This window comes from Malaclemys terrapin, chromosome 1 (assembly GCF_027887155.1).
Source record: "Malaclemys terrapin pileata isolate rMalTer1 chromosome 1, rMalTer1.hap1, whole genome shotgun sequence".
Taxonomy (NCBI): domain Eukaryota; kingdom Metazoa; phylum Chordata; order Testudines; family Emydidae; genus Malaclemys; species Malaclemys terrapin.
In genome coordinates, this window is record NC_071505.1 from 104,899,913 (window position 1) to 104,917,925 (window position 18,013).

At 42.8% G+C, this 18,013-nt stretch overlaps 1 protein-coding gene across 4 annotated transcripts in view; it reads right to left on the reverse strand.

Moving 5' to 3' along the window:
* The window catches only part of CHRM2 (cholinergic receptor muscarinic 2), a 178,395-nt gene that overhangs the window by 34,978 nt on the left and 125,404 nt on the right, over positions 1–18,013 (reverse strand). For 2 of the 4 annotated variants that reach the window (XM_054034173.1, XM_054034179.1), the window contains one exon: positions 6,576–16,300. The exons of the other annotated variants lie outside the window; for them this stretch is intronic. In XM_054034173.1, the coding sequence (XP_053890148.1) occupies positions 14,845–16,254 (1,410 nt within the window). In that variant the 5' untranslated portion in view covers positions 16,255–16,300 and the 3' untranslated portion in view covers positions 6,576–14,844. Of the gene's footprint in view, positions 1–6,575; positions 16,301–18,013 lie in introns of those variants that run through there. 4 annotated transcript variants of the gene reach the window in all.

The following is an 18,013-nucleotide window of genomic DNA, read 5'->3' on the forward strand; positions in this document are numbered from 1 at the left end:
CCAACAGCCTAGAGAGGAGAAATGCTGTATTTCATTACCAGTTACATCAGAGCTATCTAGGACTCCAAAGAATTATTGTTCCATGCATAGGCCAATAACTGAATGAAAAATAAGAACCACAGTAGAGGTAACTATGAATATAGGGGAAAAGCAAATGCAGTGAGCGAGAACTTGAGCAACCAAAAAGTACTTAAACCAGAAGCTTAGTGGGTTGTTTTTTTAACCTATGAACAAGTCAAAGGATGATTCTGTATGAGTGCCTTCATCACTTATCCATCACAGATACATCATGAGATATCCAAAGTAACAGGAACAACAGAATCTGGTGTGGAATTGCCTTTCCAAATCGATTATTCTCTGTCCCGTGTGAGCAATATGCAACGGGGAGGAGGGCTAAAGAGGAAAGCACTCAGAAACCACTGCCTGTCAGTTATTCATCCTTAAGGGCTCTGTTATATTATCCCCTTGCAATCAGATTAGCAGTCTCCTTTGTATGGCTCATATCATTTCAGGTTAATATTCATGTGCAGTAATATTGGAAAGTGACATTCATAGTATATTAGCTAAGATGAATATTAATATGGAGTGATGGAGAGGAGCTAATGTGCTAGGGCTGTCATACTGTGTTAACACTGGAATGCCGCTTCTGCCATTTCCAGCCAACTTTATACTGTCTGAGTGTCAAGGAGCTGAGCATATTGCTCAGTGCATTTCCCCTGAAATGAATGTGTATGGGGTGGGGAGGACAGTTCCACTCCAGTGGTTCCTATTGAGATCAGAGCAGTGGAAGGAGATGCTCTTTCTCCAGTCCTACATTCCTTTGAATATATATCTCAGTTGCCATCCTATTGTATTCCAGTGTATCTGAATCCAGATGTCACAGGACTAGCAGCATTTAGAAGAGCCATGCAGCACCAACACCAGGGATTTACTTTTCCAGACAGGAATATGTATTCAAGATACTCCTGGGGTGGGGATGGGAATGAGGGGTTTGGAGTGTGGGAGGGGCCTCCGGGCTGGGGTGTGGGGTTGAGGTGTGTGTGTATGTGTGTGTGGGGGAGGGGGGGAGGGCTCTGGCTGGAGGTTTGGGCTCTGAGGTAGGGCTGGGGATAAAGGGTTTGGGGTGCTGGAGGGGGCTCCAGAATGGGGCAGAGGGTTGTGGTGTGGGAGAGGAAGGGGATGAAGGCTCTGGCTGGGTAGAGTTGCCAACTTTCTGACTGCAGAAAACCAAACACCCTTGCCCTGCCCCTTCTCTGAGGGCCCCCTCCCCCCTCCCTCTGTAGCTCACTCTCCCCCACCACTCGCTAATTTTCACTGGGCTGGGGCAGGGGGTTGGTGTGTGGGGCGGGCTGAGGGCTTCAGCTGGGAGTGTGGGACTGAGGATGAGGGGTTCGGTGTGCAGAAAGGGGCTCCAAGCTGGGGCAGAGGGTTGGGGTATGGGAGGGGGCTTGGGGTGTGGGCTCTGGGCGGCAGTGTAACCTCAGGTGGCTCTCAGAAGCAGCTGGTATGTCCCTGCGGCCCCTAGGCACAGGGGTGGCCAGGAGGCTCTGCGCGCTGCCCCCATCTGTAGGTGCCGTCACCGCAGCTCCCCTTGGCCATGGTTCCAGGCCAATGGGAGCTACGGAGCTGTCGCTCAGGGAGGGGCAGTGCACGGAGCCTCCGTGGCCTCCCTTTCACCTAGGGGTTGCAGGGACATACTGGCTGCTTCCGGGAGCCACACGCAGACCGGACTTTGTGCTGCCGACCGGACTTTTAACGGCCCGGTCAATTATGCTGACCAGAGCCACCAGGCGTTCCGGTTGAAAACTAGATGCCTGGCAACCCTATACAAACTGTACCCAGTAAATTTTCTCAAGCTGCGCACCCAGATATATAGTACCCCAAATCACTGGTTACTGATGAAAAAGTAAGTCATAATTGCCTAGCTCAAAGGCCTTAATTTCTAACAGTTAACCTCATGGTTCCACACAAATGGCCCTTGATCTGTTCTCCTCAAAACTGTTTCATGGCAGCTAAACTGGATATGTCCAGGGATGATCACATGCTTTAACTACTATCAGTAGTTAAATGTGTGTTCAGCAAAATATAAGGAGTCCCTGCATCTGCTCTGGACTATAAAATAAGAACCTGGGGGTTGAAAAGAGACATTCCAAAAGTTATTCCAAAGTAGGAAGCAGAAACCTGATCCTTGGTTACATAAAGGCCCATTGGACAAGCTCAAAAAAGACCATCCCCTCCCTGGTGTGATCCAGGGAAAGGTCGTCTCCTCTGCCCCGTTTTCCCTTTGCACTCTCTCTCTCCCATTGGTGGCACAGGGCCGTGCCCACTGGCAGAGTCTGGGCCTGAGGCTTTGCCAGCAGCTTTCGCCATCATCCTTTGCGTCCCATCCAAAAGCGTGTGACTGGATTTTTTCCAATATGTGAACTTCCCTCTTCCTCCCTGACATAAACACCTTGTCCCTAGCACCTGGCATTAGCACCTCCTTCCTAGCACCTTCTACTCTCAGTGGTTCTCCTCCCCAGCTGGGTTTCCTCTCTAATACCCTCAGGACTTTCCTTTCCACTCAGCACAGTGTACTCTCCAGCTTCTAACAAAAATGACATATATTACAACTGGGAAATATCTGTCTTCCAGCTACCTGAAGTCTCCCACACCAGTGATATTATCATTTTTCATGTGTGCAGTGGCAAGTGTGCCAGTTAAAGCTGTTGCTCCCTTCTGTTTATGCTGCTTTAGGAGTGCACTTGTACAACAAGTATAGGATTGACCTAGCCCCCCCGCCTCCCTCTCCTGCTATCTGGAATGCTACATCCATTCTTTCTCCAGACTATCCTGAGCAGTCCATGCATACTGCATTGTGCTCCTCTCCTCACCCCTTTGCTCCTGATGAGAATTTAGGGTATAAATTGACTCGTGAAAGGGTGAATGTAACTTGTACCTTTGCACCAAAAGGACAATCCAGCTAAATGGCTCAGGAATTTCTTAATTATTTGTGCCATGAAATGCAGGTGCTCACCAAAGGAAATACCTGTTCCTCTGTGCTGCTGTCATTCCTCTGAGGGTACCAAAATTTCCATATTTAATGTGTCCATGCTGTCTGATACCAAGGGGAGCTGTGACTTTCCAGTATCTTGACTGGGGTGATGGTTCAATTACTTTCCCCTGGCGTGTTATTTATTTTAATCATGGTTTTCAGCAGGGCCTAGGAGATTTTTATGAGGCCACGGTCTATTTGTGCCCATATTCCAAAAAAATCATTCAAGGAGGCTGTCACCTGTAACGCTTCCATTTGTTGATGTTGTTGTCACACCCTCTGGATCCAATCACCCTTGCTTTGGCCCTATTTCCAAACATTTTGCAATGGCATCCAAGGTCAGATTTAGTGATTATGGTAGGCGTCAAGTAAAATCTATGAGTCTATAAATTTAACAATCAGCTCAAATTTAATAGCCTTTGAAATGTTCCAACTGTAGCTTCTTTCCCTCCTATCCCATTCCTCATTTTTCAGGCTACAGACCCAGCTCTTACCATGATTTACTCTGTGCCTTTTAGCAAGTTTTTCAGAAGAATGAACGCCAGAGAGGCCATTGAAAGAGCTGGGAGAAAAACAAAGAGAGGAATCTTTGTATGGGGGTAAATGCTTCTCTCTTTTTCTCACCACATCTTTGAAATCATTATTACCATTTTTATTATTCCCTCTGGATCTGTGAAGTGGTGGAAATGGAAGTTGGTAAGGTCCCGAAAGAACAAAGCAGCGAAGTCCATTTCCTTTCACAGCCAAGTGGGTTTCCATGTCTAGCCAGTGAATAAAATGGCTGGTGAGGGGCCAGAAGAGAGTTAATAGATTTACAAACGATCAGTGTTTTCTCTGTATTGATTTTCCCAGGATATTTCCTGAACACAGCAAGCAGTTACAACTCACAGTCTGAGTTTCCAATGAATAGCTGGCTCACAGGGAAGTCGCTAATGGAGACACTGCTGGAGTGGGTAACTTTATCTGAAGCACTCTCCTCCAGGATGTAACACACCTGACTGGGGAGCACTGGGAAACAAGGAGCCTCCAAACACTCACAAAACATTGAACAGGAGGAAATGCTACTGGGTTGGTAGGGAGGCATGAGTGACATTAAGTATTGCCATTGCTTGGACATGATCCTGTACCATTAAAGAGAGGGGTAATTTTGTGAAAGTCCAGATGGCAAGATGATTAGGGAAGAGTATATATTCCTTTTGGTTAGTTTGTTTGTTTGCTTTGGTTCCCAGCCACACATTCTATCTTTTCCCCCTGCCCTCTCTCCATATGCTCAGACTGCAGAATTCTGACAACCCACCTGCTCACTGAAATGCTACTGTGTGCATTCGGGTTAGATGCAGCAGAGGGAATTAGTCTTTAACTCAGTGTTGTGTGTGCACAGTCTAGACTAGTACATCCCAGTCTGATGCTTTGCATTTGCAGGTCCAAATACTGATAGGCTCAAATTTGGGTTCCCATCACCCACCTTGAATTTTCATGAAATTAATACTGAACCTATACCCAAATAGTGTTAAAAGTACATACTGGAAAGAAAAGCATTTTGTCTTTGCTTCACAAAATATATGGAGAAGGATCTAGTTAGTCTTAGTGTTGTCAACTATCACATATCCAGAAGTTGGCCCTCATACTCTCCCTGTCACTCCTCTATCAAAACACTCATCACCTGCATTTTGAGGGTGTGCTGGAGCCACACAGTAGCAATTCTCAGGTATTGCAAAGAGGAAGTGCATATTGGATGGATTGTACCAGTAGGCTAATAAAATGGTTCCATGGTGTAATGGTTAACACTGTGGACTCTGAATCAGTGATCTGAGTTCATCTCTTGTTTGGATCTGCATTTCCTTTGGAGGGAAAAGATGGTCCAATGTTTGGGACACTAGCTAGGGACTTGCAAGACCAGATTTCAATTACCTACTCTCCTATGTAACTGTAGGCAAGTCACTTAGTCTCTCTGTGCCTTAGTTCTCTATCTGTATAGTGCGGATGATAGTATTTCCCTCCTTGATGGGCTACTGGGAGGATAAATACTTTGAATATTGTGAGGTACTTTGATACTGTGATTCTGGGGGCCATATAAGCACCATCCGTAGAATTGCCTGTCATGAACATTTAATTGAATGTTTCACAAAGATTCACAAAGATGGTGAATTGCAGGATATCTAATGCAATCTGTGTTCTAGCCCTTATTCCAAGATCAAGGACTTTGAGGTGGAGATATGGATGAAGGGCTGGAGAAATGGAGGGAGGAGAGATAACAGTGAGAAGAGATTGAGAGAGAGAGGCACGCATGGATGTCAAAGCTGCTAGAAGGAGAAGAGCCAAATCAGAGAAACAAAAAGATCTTGAAGAAAGGAGAGGGCTTTGGAGAAAAAATGAAATCAAGCATTTAAACAGGGATGTGCTGGAGGGAACAGCAGGGAGTCACCTGCTAGGAAGGGTCAGGGTGATGTCCCTGCCTCTTACGGAGTTATCCCATCTCTCGATACTGTTAAACATCCCTGCCAGAGATGATATATCCATTGTGCTCATGAAGGTCTTGTTCCTGATTCCATTGAAGTTAATGGTTGAAGTTCCAGTGACAGTATTTGGGAACCACAATACTGGCACATTTTTTTGCCTTTTGAATATAGCAGATTCCATCAGTTGGCAGGGATGGTTCCAAGGATGATATCTCTGGGCTTCCCTGATGGTGTCTGTATGCAATGTGGTCATGATGTTGCAAAGTGGTGAGTATCCTATGATGTGCTGAGATCCCTCAGTTCTCACTGACTTCAATGGGAGTTAAAGGTGGCTCAACATCTTGGACAATCCAGTTCGACATATGCTTTAGGAACAAATTATAGACACTTCAAGCAAAGATATATGTTCCATTCTATATGCATCTGAAGAAGTGGGCTGTAATCCACGAAAGCTTATGCTCTAATAAATTTGTAGGTCTCTAAGGTGCCACAAGTACTCCTGTTCTTCTTTTTGCGGATACAGACTAATACGGCTGTTACTCTGAAACCTGCTATAAGTTTGTTTGCCAGTGATTCTGCTGCCCTCCCGGTAAATTGTGAACACATGCCTTTGTTTAAACAGGAAAAGCAATGAATAGCTATCCCAGTCCCTTCACTGCTCCTCTCTTGTAGGGATTGTGCCCCAAAGACATGGGTCAAGCTAAGTGGAAGGAGGAGGGATATTTTGTAGGCACCCCTTGTTAAAATATGGACAGAACCCTGCACTTAAGGTCTTCTGAGGAAAAACAGGGACACTGAAAGAGGCCAAGGAAAATATGTATAAAGATACAGCAGGGGAAGCAGAGAATGGGAAGAGTGAAAGGAGGACTAAGATAGTTGATCCCTAGTTTGTAAAGCTGGATTACCTTCCATTCACCACGAAGGCCTCAGGAAACAAGGTTTAACTATCACTAGCCGCTAAAAAAGAGAAATACTGAACACCATGTAACTCAGGCTGAGGGAGTTTAGTGACCTGATGCCTCCCATTATCCCCGGAGGGCAAACAATGTAGTTTGCTCAATAAGGAAAAAAAACAACAGAGGTACCACATACAAAAACAGTTTTATTATTATTATTATATTTTGCTGTTTAATGCAATGCTTCAACTAGGAATACAACTCAGCGGAGGTACATACATGTATATTGCATGTAATTTTCATTGTGTTTTCAAAACATTTCAAACCCTCATCATCTCAGTCCTTGGTTAACTGTTATGTTGGAGCCTCTCCTGCCTAGCTGGCTATGGCTCTCCTCATCTTGCATAACATATTCTAATGTCGCTGTATAGCAGTCTTTGTTCCCTCTGAACCAAAACATTATGCACAAATTCACAGAAATGTCTCTTTACCACGCGCTTCTTTCACTGTGTGAATGCTGTATATAATATGTATATATCTATACAGTATATATAAATATATATATATATATATCTAAGGTATATATAATAATGTGGGTTAGCTTTACATAGCCAACCATAAAACTTGTGCTTATCTTATTTATATGAGATCAAATGTACGGCATCAAGAATGCTACCAAATTCCAGCAGCCCTAGTTTGTATGATTCTCATTTCTCAATCTTGCCATATGATTTTGGACACCATTTACATTTAGTGCACTTTTTTTCATATAGTATATTTCTTTTAAGACAAGAATACTGAATTTTGCAAATTAACAATAGGTTTTTCATACTCTTGAGATAAAAAATAATAATAAAAAAATTAGATTTCAAGAGGAGACTAGGCCCCTTCTTGTACATACAGTTTGAAGAGTAACTGAACATTCATTGTAGATATATTTACATTGCAACCTTATCTTGATAGTATTACACATATTGTATTATTTCTGTACATAGCCAAGGTATGCTGTTGGTCATGATAAAACACACTGCCTAAAGGTATTTACAGTTTGAATATTAGACTCAAGCTCACCAATGACCTCCTCAAAATGGCACCAGAAGTTAAGGGTTAAGTCATAAAAAGGTCAGTTTATTACTGACCTTGGCACATTCTCACCTATTATATTTTTATTATCACTATTATGTGCTTCAGAAAAGGATGGATATCTTTGGGGTAGAACTTTAAAGATGGAATCATCTGTGGAACCAAAACCTCTGAGCCTCCCCAGAGCAGATGAAAAGCGGTAATGCCAGAACGCCTGCAATCTGCCTGTCCGTTTGGAGCTTTGGGAACAGAAAAATTTGTCTTGTTTCCCTGCCTACTGTGCTTTTTACAGTGCCAGAGGGTGAAACAATGTGTATGTTAAACACATGGAAACACACCCTTTGTCACGAAGGGCAGCAGAAACAGGACCTTCCATTTCAATGACTACTACAGTGATACTGCATCTGATCCTGCCAGATACCAAAGTCTCCCAGAGAGTTAGTGCAGTTGGGGCTATCTTACAGGAAAAGCTTTTCATGCATGCTCCTTCATAAATACAATTCAGGGGTGAATTTTGCCAACCATATCAAAAAAGAAGAGAAATGGCAGTCTCCAGACATCAGGTGAAGGACAGAGCTATGGAGCGGGGAATGGTCCACTTTCTTTTCTTTCTTCAAGCAGCAGCAGATTAACGTGTGTGCCAAATCCACCAGCTACCTCTCTAATTCAAGCACAGGGAACACCGATACGTATGCAGCAGTACTGCTGCTTTCCCCCCCTCCATAGTAAAGAAAAGGAGATTATAGAAAACGGAGGGAAGTAAAAATATGAAAGAAAATATTTGCAAGACATTGGTTGCAGTGTGTGGTACTGATCAAAATCAGACTGGCTCTGGTTACAGTCCCAGTTTTGGGATTCCCTAGTGAAAAAGGCAGTGGAAGTCAGAGAGCACTTAGAATATTTTAACAGTACCTTGGTAGCTCAGGATGAACGACAAGGCCCCCACTTTGTCATTTCATGATGCACAGACCACTGCACAGTGTTTTGTTATGTAATATTTCATCATAACAATATATAATCTCCATAATTACCTATGGTTTTTTTCTGGTTTGGAGCCGATACACTTTTAAAAATGGGAACAGAGAGGATTGTCTTGCTTTTGTGTTGTTTTTTTCTAAAATTAAAGCATTTAAAAGGGTTCTTGATTTGAGGTTACTATCTCCAGTAGTACATCTAAGAATATGGAATTGAATCAGGCTTGTTTGCACACTACAAAATGGCATGACTCTAGCAGGGCAGAGGTATCAATATACTAGCACTCATTATGTCTGAGAGAAAGTGCAGATCCATTGCTGAAATGGCTGGGAAGACATTAATTAAAGCAGCAAAGTAAGAGGAAACATGGCTTTATTTCAAAGAACAGGACAGAAGAGGAGAAGTAGGAAAAAAGAAAAACATAAAGTTGGGGATCTCTACCAGTGTATGTCACTGGGGCAAGGGTTTTTTAAATTAAAAAAATGTTTCTTTTTAAAGTCTACAGTGAAGTGCAACAACATGGGCAGAGGATACATGGGCAGAAGTTTTGTTCACAGCCAAGGGCACTATACATGGGGCACAAAAGCATTAGTAGATTTGGATGAAAAAAGTCACACACACTTTTATCATCCTAATTTCAACTGCTTACTCTTCCACCAGCTGTGTCTACATCGATATTTAGGGGGAGATTTTCAAAGGCACAAAGGGCATTTAGGCACCTAACTCTCATTGACTTTGGTTGCCCAACTCCTCTTTGTGCCTTTGAAAATCTGCCCTCTTAAGACAGACTGTTTATTATCCGACAATCTGTTCCTTGGTATGAATTTAGCTTCTCGATCAATAAAAGCATTGACTTGTGACTTTTTGAGTTATTTGTACGGGATTTTAAAGTAAAAATTGTGGCCAGAATTGGCCGCATACACCAGCACCAGTTCTGCGATACAAAGCTGGTTTAACGGGCTGGTTAAAGCCAGGTGAATGGCTGCTGTGTGTTGCAGGAAAGGCATAGAGCAGTCAGAGTGGCGGGTGGCTCCACCAGAGGGGAAAGGCTTGAACATTTGTGGCAGTATAAAAGAGTCAAATCCATCAGCAAATAGAGCCTAGGGCAGCCACAAAGCCCTGGAAGTGGAAGAGTCTTTATTTAGCCCCAGATACTCAAAAGCAAAGCTAAGCAGTGGTGGAAGGGGGGATCCAGTAGGTTTTCCACACTGAATTGCAGAACAGCAACAAGTGCACATCCAGCTGCGAGGTGAGGTAGAGCAAGGAAGGGGCCCTTTTTGCCTGCCTTGGCCCTTTTATTAACTGTCCTGTACCTCTGCCAGACAATCCGGGAGCCTGCTGCAAACACCACTAAAATCTCCTTCATTGGCTGACTGGTGTCACAGAGTAGCCGGCCTTCTCTTTCCGCCTCTTCCCACACACCCATGCTGGTTGAGTAGCCCAGCTTGCCTTAATATTGTCCCAGCCTCATAAAGCAACCAAAGCACAGAGGTGAATCTGGGTCTTTTACTTCAGAAACAATTTTTTACTGATTTGGCAACTGCTTCTGATGCTATAAAAGAGGACCACTCATCAGGAAGTGAGATGGAAGGAATAGGAATATGAATGATATTATAAAGGAGATGCATGGGATAGTCCCAAAATATTTCCATGTGGTCATCATTTTTTGAAGCAGTCTGAGTGAGTGAGAAGTTAGCTTAGCGTCCCCGTCCCAAAATAAATCAACAGAGGGCTAATGTATGACCCCTATTTCATCTGCTTTGCACCTCTCTGGCAGCACAAAAACAGCTGGAAAATTAGCTTCACTGGCCAGCTGCCACTTTCCTCAGTGTAAGGGAATCTGGAGTGGCATTACAGCCAGCATGTCTGGATGTTCATAGCCTACTTTCCTGGCCTTGGTATGCTGGGTGAGATGGGGGCACGGCAAGGGAAAGAGACTGCTGGGGGACATTGCAGCTAGTGTAATTTTGTACACACCAGGAATACTCGAAGTTGCTCCTCCAGACCAGACGTCTGCTGGCCTGAGGATTAGGGAAATGCAAAAGTAACGTACAGATGCTTTTTTCCCCTCCATGCTGTGCTGGGTCTAAAACAACCAGTGTCCAGGATCTGACCCTTCGGTGCCAGTCTTTACTGGCATTTGAGAGAAAAAAGTCTCACATATATTGACTTTCTTTTGTTTTGCATGGCCCATTTTTCACAAGGCAACAATCAAAAGCATTTCTATGTCCAAATGGACCCCTATGATTCCTAATAAATCAAGTAAAAATGCCAAACAGATGACTGACCAGAATGCTCCTTAGGTTTTTGCACACAGCTGAAAGCAGATTTCTCAATGTTACTTTGGCTGACAGTTGCGATAGCTGTACCGTTTTTTCCCTCTAGAGTGATGTTAATGCTCACAAAAGGCGCCATATTGACATACCTTCAGGCTGTTGTCCTCTCCTCAGAAAGCAGCTATAGACTGGACAGTGACAATTGCAAGTCTTCCTACACTGGACTGAAAAATGTGACTCAATCCTGACCTAGAGGGACTACCTTTATGGGGAAGAAAGAGTGGTTCAAGCTCAGTGCCTAGTCATGTCTTGTCCTCTGTCTGGAGCCTGCCAAAGAGGGGGGACAAATAGTGCTAATTGTTGTCTTCCATATTTCTTAATGAGTTACATATACAGTTTGCGAAAATTACATGTAAAGCTCAGCATGGACTGTGAAAAATCCAGCTGGGCTTCTTCTGCCACCTGCATTACAAAGATAATGGTGCTAATATTACAAAGATAGCTGGTACTATTGCTGATGATGCATGGACCAGAACAGAATGCAGCTCTTCTTTCCACTGCTTCATTGGTTCAACAGCACCAACAACAGTGGTTTTTATCAGTTAACGAAGCTGACAGATTCAGATGACAAATGAGGAGCTAAAATGGGTAGGTAGAAGGCACCATTTTCTTAAGAATCACATTTACAGCCTGCAGAACTATAATCCAAAGGGGAATGAAGTGAATGTGACGTATCCTGTAGATGTGGAAGAACAAGGAAAGGCATGGCGAGAGGGATTATAAAACCCATGTAGGTTTTTTAACAAGTGCCTCTTTGTTTGAAAGAATAAATTACTGAGTAGGCATAAGAGACTATGGGATCTCGCTAATCCACCCCCCAAACTGAATTTAAACCTTACAGAATGTGTGAGGCTTTTTGAGCCTCAGTGTCACAAGGAGGGTATACACAGCATGAGGAATAGGAATTTGTCTTGCACCTCAGATTAGATGATAAGGAGAGCAGCACGGCAATCATTCCCATGCATCACACTGAATATTGAAAAATGTATATTGCACACATATGCTCTATGCGCACGTGTGTGTGTTTGCAGATGTATTATTTCATGTTTGGAACTCTAAAGTTTTGAAGAATGTGTGTATATGTGTATCAGCAGAGACATTTTACATACAACTAGGAAACATACACTAAGGGTATAGTACACTATGCAGTTAGTGTGGCCTCTCAACCTTCCAAATGTACTGTCTGTTAATACAATTTGAAATAAAGTCTCTCTTTTCACAGGCTCAAAGATAGTGATGGGTGTTAGGAAGAAGCATTAGAAAGCTGTATGTTATGTTTCATATCTTGGTGGGTCTTTGGCACAATGTCTATTTCTCTTCACATCACATTGTGCCTCATCACATCATGAAATGCAGCAGAATGTCATGCGATGTAACTGTGCACTTTTTAACCTGCGGAGGTGCCTCGTGGTGCTAAGTAGATTTGTAATTCCTGTCCTGGTGATGACTTGAGAGTTCAAAATGGAGCCCGGACACACGTCAGAGGCCCAGGGTTACAAGCTGAACTGTTAGTGGTTTCAGGGAAGACTATACTGCCCCTCCACTCCCCCTTTGGGAATGTGTTATTGCTGGGAGGGAGGAACAGGCACGGTCTCTTGGAAAGCTGTTCTTTCCTGAAGAAAGGTATAGAAAATGAATATATTTCACGCTCTTTGATTTTTGTCTCTGGATTTTTCACCGTTTGGAAGAGAATAAACAACACAGACTGCTGAAACATGACTAGATAACTTCCTTTAGGCCTTCAAGACACGTCAGGTGAAAGTAGCCTTGACAGATACTCAGGGATCAATTTTGCAACCCTTACATTGAGCAGCACTTACTTAAGTGAGTAATCACAGTAAAACTGGACTCATGGGAGTAATGCTGTTCAGCGTAAGGGTTGCAGAATCAGACCCATAGTGAGCAAGCATTTGTTCTGTTAACCTAATGCTTTGACCCGTTGAAGTCTATGGAAGTCTTTCCATGGACTTCAAAGGGCTTTGTACCAGGCCATTAATGAGTTAATTCATTTATTCCCCAAAAATGGCACCTTAAATTACAAGCACTGCCATTTAAAACAGGGCTGGTCAAAACATATCCTGCATAGATGCTTTTGGACCTCTTTTTTTTTTTTTTCATGGTTAATTTTCCCTTTCTGCCAGGAACTTTGGACTGGTACACGTCAAAAAGATCCTATTTCCAAAGTGCCTCCAATCCACAGTTCAGTTGAGCATCTGAAAAGGTTAAAATTAAGTCATCAAGGTTAATTTCCCTGTAATCCAAAAAGCTGCTATTTTGAAGTTCACTTTGGAAGACTGTAATATAGAAGGATGATATACCTAGATGACTTAGTGGTCTACTTGTTTACGTCATTCCAGATGATGGTGAATATTTTTGGATTACAATGAAGGAACCCCATGGAAATGTCACTATAGAAGGCTACTCTTTGGATAGCAAAATCCACGGGCATACCTTTGTAAGTGTCTGGAAGAGTCAATGAGAGGAGGAATATTGACAGATGCAAATCTTGCAGGGAATAGGTGTCTACTTTAATCTGATGCACTCTGCCAAATTCACACAGTGCTCAATTTTGCCACAATATATATCAAATACTGCAAAAGTAGCTATTCTACAGGCATGAGGAGTCAACTCTCTGGAGTAACTGACAATTTTTGGAACATTTTAAAATAATGCTATTGCAGTGCCTATATCTGTATAACCACTGTTTTCCTCCCTTTACTACTTTATCCCCTGATAGGTAGAGATAATATTGCTCCATGCTGATACAAAAGGCAACATGGCCATCAGTGTATCTTTTCCATAAAGTATACATAGTCCCCATCATATGCCTAAGAAAGACTTTGGCTTCTTCATTCCAGGAACATACCCAGAGTCACTTCCAGGTAGGCACAGTAATCTACATGCGATTATTCTCATCCTTAGAACAAATATATTAGTAGGAACCTTCTCTCTGTTGGACATTAAGATGGACTGTCTTATGTTAACCTTTCACCTCTGGGAGCCACAAGCAAATCCTGGACACAAAATCTGTGCCCATCGGAAATGGAGATAACTCTCTCGTTACCTATTAACAACTGCTCTTGCTGGTCTCAACTTACTTCCTTGATTTGGGCCACATGGTTGTTAATTTGATGAAAACTTCTAATTCACAGCTGGCTTTGATTTTCAATCCTTATGCCCTGGGCAGGGAGGTGCAAAAAAGAAGAAAAGGCTGATTGAAAAAAAAATACAACTTCCTGGGGGATGGTACATAAAAGAGCTTAAGTGAGCTAAATCCTCAAAGACTTTGGCTTATAAGGGCCTCAAGACAGTCTCTGTGGTACAGCAAGCTGGGAAGGACCTCCTTTTTTCCCTTTCATTTTCATCTTCACTGGCACCATGGGACCAACCCCCCCAGTAAGAGAAAGCTGATATGCTTGAAACAATGGATAGTGACTCATAGGATCCACGGTGAGATAAAGACTAATTTTGTCGGATATATTTATGGTGATGGGAGAGGGGTAAAGATACTATATTAGCTGTCACAGTTAGACTACCTTTAAGTTTCTCAACATGAGACCCTGACAAAAATAATTGTCAGCTTTTAACTTTGGAAATAATCTTTGCAAGATGAGTTTGAATTGCTCAGTGTCTCTCTATCTCCTCTACCCTCCCCTCTCCAATTAGGTATGTTTCATTTGTTGTCAAAGTGTCCTTACATTTTTTTCTTCAGACAGACAGACACATACACAAAGATTATTGTTATTCTATAAGAATGGACAAAAATCATAGACTCAAAAAGCCCTTCTGCATGATACCATGAGAGAACAAGGAACTGTGCCTCAAGTCCACATTCCCTACTGACCCCTCATTCAATCACCATTTCCCCAAGACCCATTGATGATAATAATAATAATAATTAAAAAAAGGTTTTAAGTGCAGTTCTCAAAGACACAGCTGACACCTCAGGTCAGTGACTCCACTAGGCTCCTTGATTGCATGTTCCACACTAGAGCATAAAGTGCTATGGCATTGTTTTTTAAAACTTGGAACTTTTCCCCTCTTTCCACAATTTTTATTTTTTACCTTGTGGCGCCTATGTTCTTGTAATGACACATAAGGAGGTGCTTAAAGGTTTTCTTAAAGGTAGCATTGCAGAGCGCGTAGCAGGCAGGGTTGATGGTGCTGTTGATATAACAAAGCCAGTAACCAATAGTCCATACAGTGTTGGGGATGCAGGAGACGCAGAAGCTGTTGATGAGAACCATCACATTGTATGGTGTCCAGGTAATGATGAAGGCCAAGAGAATAGCCAAGATAGTCCTGGTCACTTTTTTTTCTCTAGAAGGGGGCGGTTTCCTTTTGGCTGGCTGCTTGGTCATCTTGACAATTTTACGGGCCACATTGTTTTGCTTCTCGTCCCCATTTTGGCCATTAGTACCTACAATCTCCACGGTGGTGTTGGTTGGGGCACAGCAGTCATCCTTTTGGGACTTAGTGACTATCCTGATGCACGTCAGCTTGGAATTCTCCCCTTTTGAGTGGACTTGGGAGACAGAAGCTTTGGTGCCCTCTTTGGTAGCTTCATCCTCCTTCACATTGGAAGCAACCACGCTGATGGAAGTGGAGTCATTAGAGCTTTCCTTCTCCTCCCCTGGAACGCAGTTCTCTGTCACAGCCTCTCCTGTGGCTTTGCCATTCTGAATTTTGCTGTGCTGCAACCCATCCTCACTCGTTGGGATGTTGTTATTGTTTGGTTTCACTATTTTACTTTGGACCAAACTGGGAGAAACTGGATCCTGGGTTTGTGCTGGTTCCTTTTTTCCTTTTTTTATCCTGCTCTTGCTGGCACGGGATATCTGCCAGTAGAGGATGGTCATGATGATAACGGGCAGGTAGAAGGCTGCAATAGCAGTGCCAAAGGTGACAGCAGCATTTGAAAAAAATTGGATGTAGCACTCCCCGTCAGGAACAGTTCTTCCCCCAACAATGAACTGCCAGAACAGAATCGCAGGTGCCCACAAGATGAAGGACAGCACCCAAGCAGCTGCAATCATCATACCCGCCATCTTAGTGGTCCTCTTTACAGGGTACGACAGAGGCTTGGTGACACAAAAATATCTGTCAAAGCTGATGATGAGAAGGTTCATGACAGAGGCATTGCTGACCACATAATCAAGAGCCAGCCAGAGGTCACACACCACGGGCCCCAAGGGCCAGTAGCCAATCACAGTGTAAAGTGTGTACAGGTTCATAGAAAAGACACCAATAATCAAGTCGGCACATGCCAAGCTGAACAGGAAGTAGTTGTTGACAGTCTGCAGGTGCCTGTTGACTTTGATGGACACCATGACCAGGATGTTCCCAATGATGGTCACGAGACTGAGAGATCCTGCTACCAGGACTATGAAGACCACCTCAACAGTTTTATAGGGACTCCCCAGTGCCATAACATCCTCGGCGGAGGAGTTTATGTAAGTTGAATTATTCATTTCTGTGTCTCTAACAAGAAACCCGATGACCAATTATCACTTAAACCTGCAGAGGAAAGAAAACAAAAGAAATCTCATTATGAAATTAGCCTTTTGATTCTGGCAAATGGAGCCCAGAAAAAAATGTGTATGGAAAGAACTTCAATGTAGTAGATTGTGGTTTGGCAGAACCACCTGGGCATGGTTTATCTAAAACATTCTGCTGTTTGTAATTTCCTGTTGGGAATAATATATAGAGGTGATTAAATTAAAGCTTGAACCAGGATGCAAAATTTGGATCCAGACCTAGATTTTGGATACACTAATATGCATATTTGTTGAGATCCAAGTTTTTTTTTCTTGTGGCTCATTATCAAACTAAGAACTATTCACATCATTTGGAACTGAATCTCGGTTTCAAGTCCCTCCCCACACCTCCAAAGTTTAGGCATGCTCTGATCCCAGGTTTTGGTTTAAGACCATATCTAAATTAAATCTCTCTTGGGAAGTTCATCAAAGAGTTGTTAAAATTTTGAATGAAGATAAATTTTATTTGGAATTGGATGGTAAAGGGTAACAAGTTTCTCTCTGTTTTGTAAGGTGCAACCAGGAAGGCTTCTGTGAGGTACATAGGACAAGCTGGTGTAATTTCTCACAATAATTTTCTAATATTACACACCAATTACTTCTTTTCAGAGTTTGAAAAGAGGCTGGCACTGCATGGGAAACTGAAAAATTTCCCTGCTACCCAGATGCCCTGCTGATATAAATATGCATAGCTCCATTGAAGTCAATAGAGTTAAGCAATTTCTACCAACTGAGGATCTGTTCATCTAATTAGAAACAAATCAGTATGTATGCTATCAAGTTTTTTCCCCCACAGATTTCACCAAACTTTTTTAAAGTAGTTCTGTATAGTCTCTTTCCTGTTTGTGCATGAAAAAATGCTTTTTTAACATGAAGAGTTAATTGTCTAATGCTTTTCCTTTATTTGTCACAATCCTCTGTTTTGTGACATAGTAAGTGGTTGAAATCACTGATGTCACAGAGAACTGAGACATAAGGCAGGTGAACCATAAAGAAACAAAACATCCAGTTTTGTTCATATTTACCAACCTGTTTTCTGCCCTATAAAACAAGCTGTCAGACTCAATAAATAAAAGTAAAATACTAGTAATATACATTTGATAGATGACCAAGTGTTTTTGCCTTATGGTTATACAGCATCCTTTTTTGTGTCTCCCTCTGAAATCAATACAATGCAATGGAATGGTCAGTGCAGCCTTTGAGTGTACATTATTTATGTGTTGTATTCAAGGGATTAAGGCATGAAGGCCAGATGTGACAAAGAAATTAGATTGTTTCTAATTTGAATGTTTTCCACAAGGCATCAGATCTTCAATATGTAGCTTTAAAGTTTGTGTGAGTGACATTATGTAAGCGGGGGAATGGTCCCGCTATTGTGGGGAACTTTCCTGGCTTCTGCACTACCCCAGTGAAATGGGCTAGCGGAAGGATCTGAGTCCTCGCTCCCACTTCCTTTACCCAGAGGCCTCCCTGCCCTTGAGGACTCCCCTTGCACTCTCCTGTCTGGCAGAGTCCTCGTAACCCCAACAAGGCTGGGCTCAGGATTCCTGGGGGGCTCGACCCCCAGCCTTGCTGTGGTCACCTAGGTCAGGGGCTAGGGTGTCCCCACTCCGGGGTGCTCTCTCTGCACTGGATGCTTTCCTGACCCACTGATTGTTACATACGATTTAAAGCAATACAGTTTATTTAATTA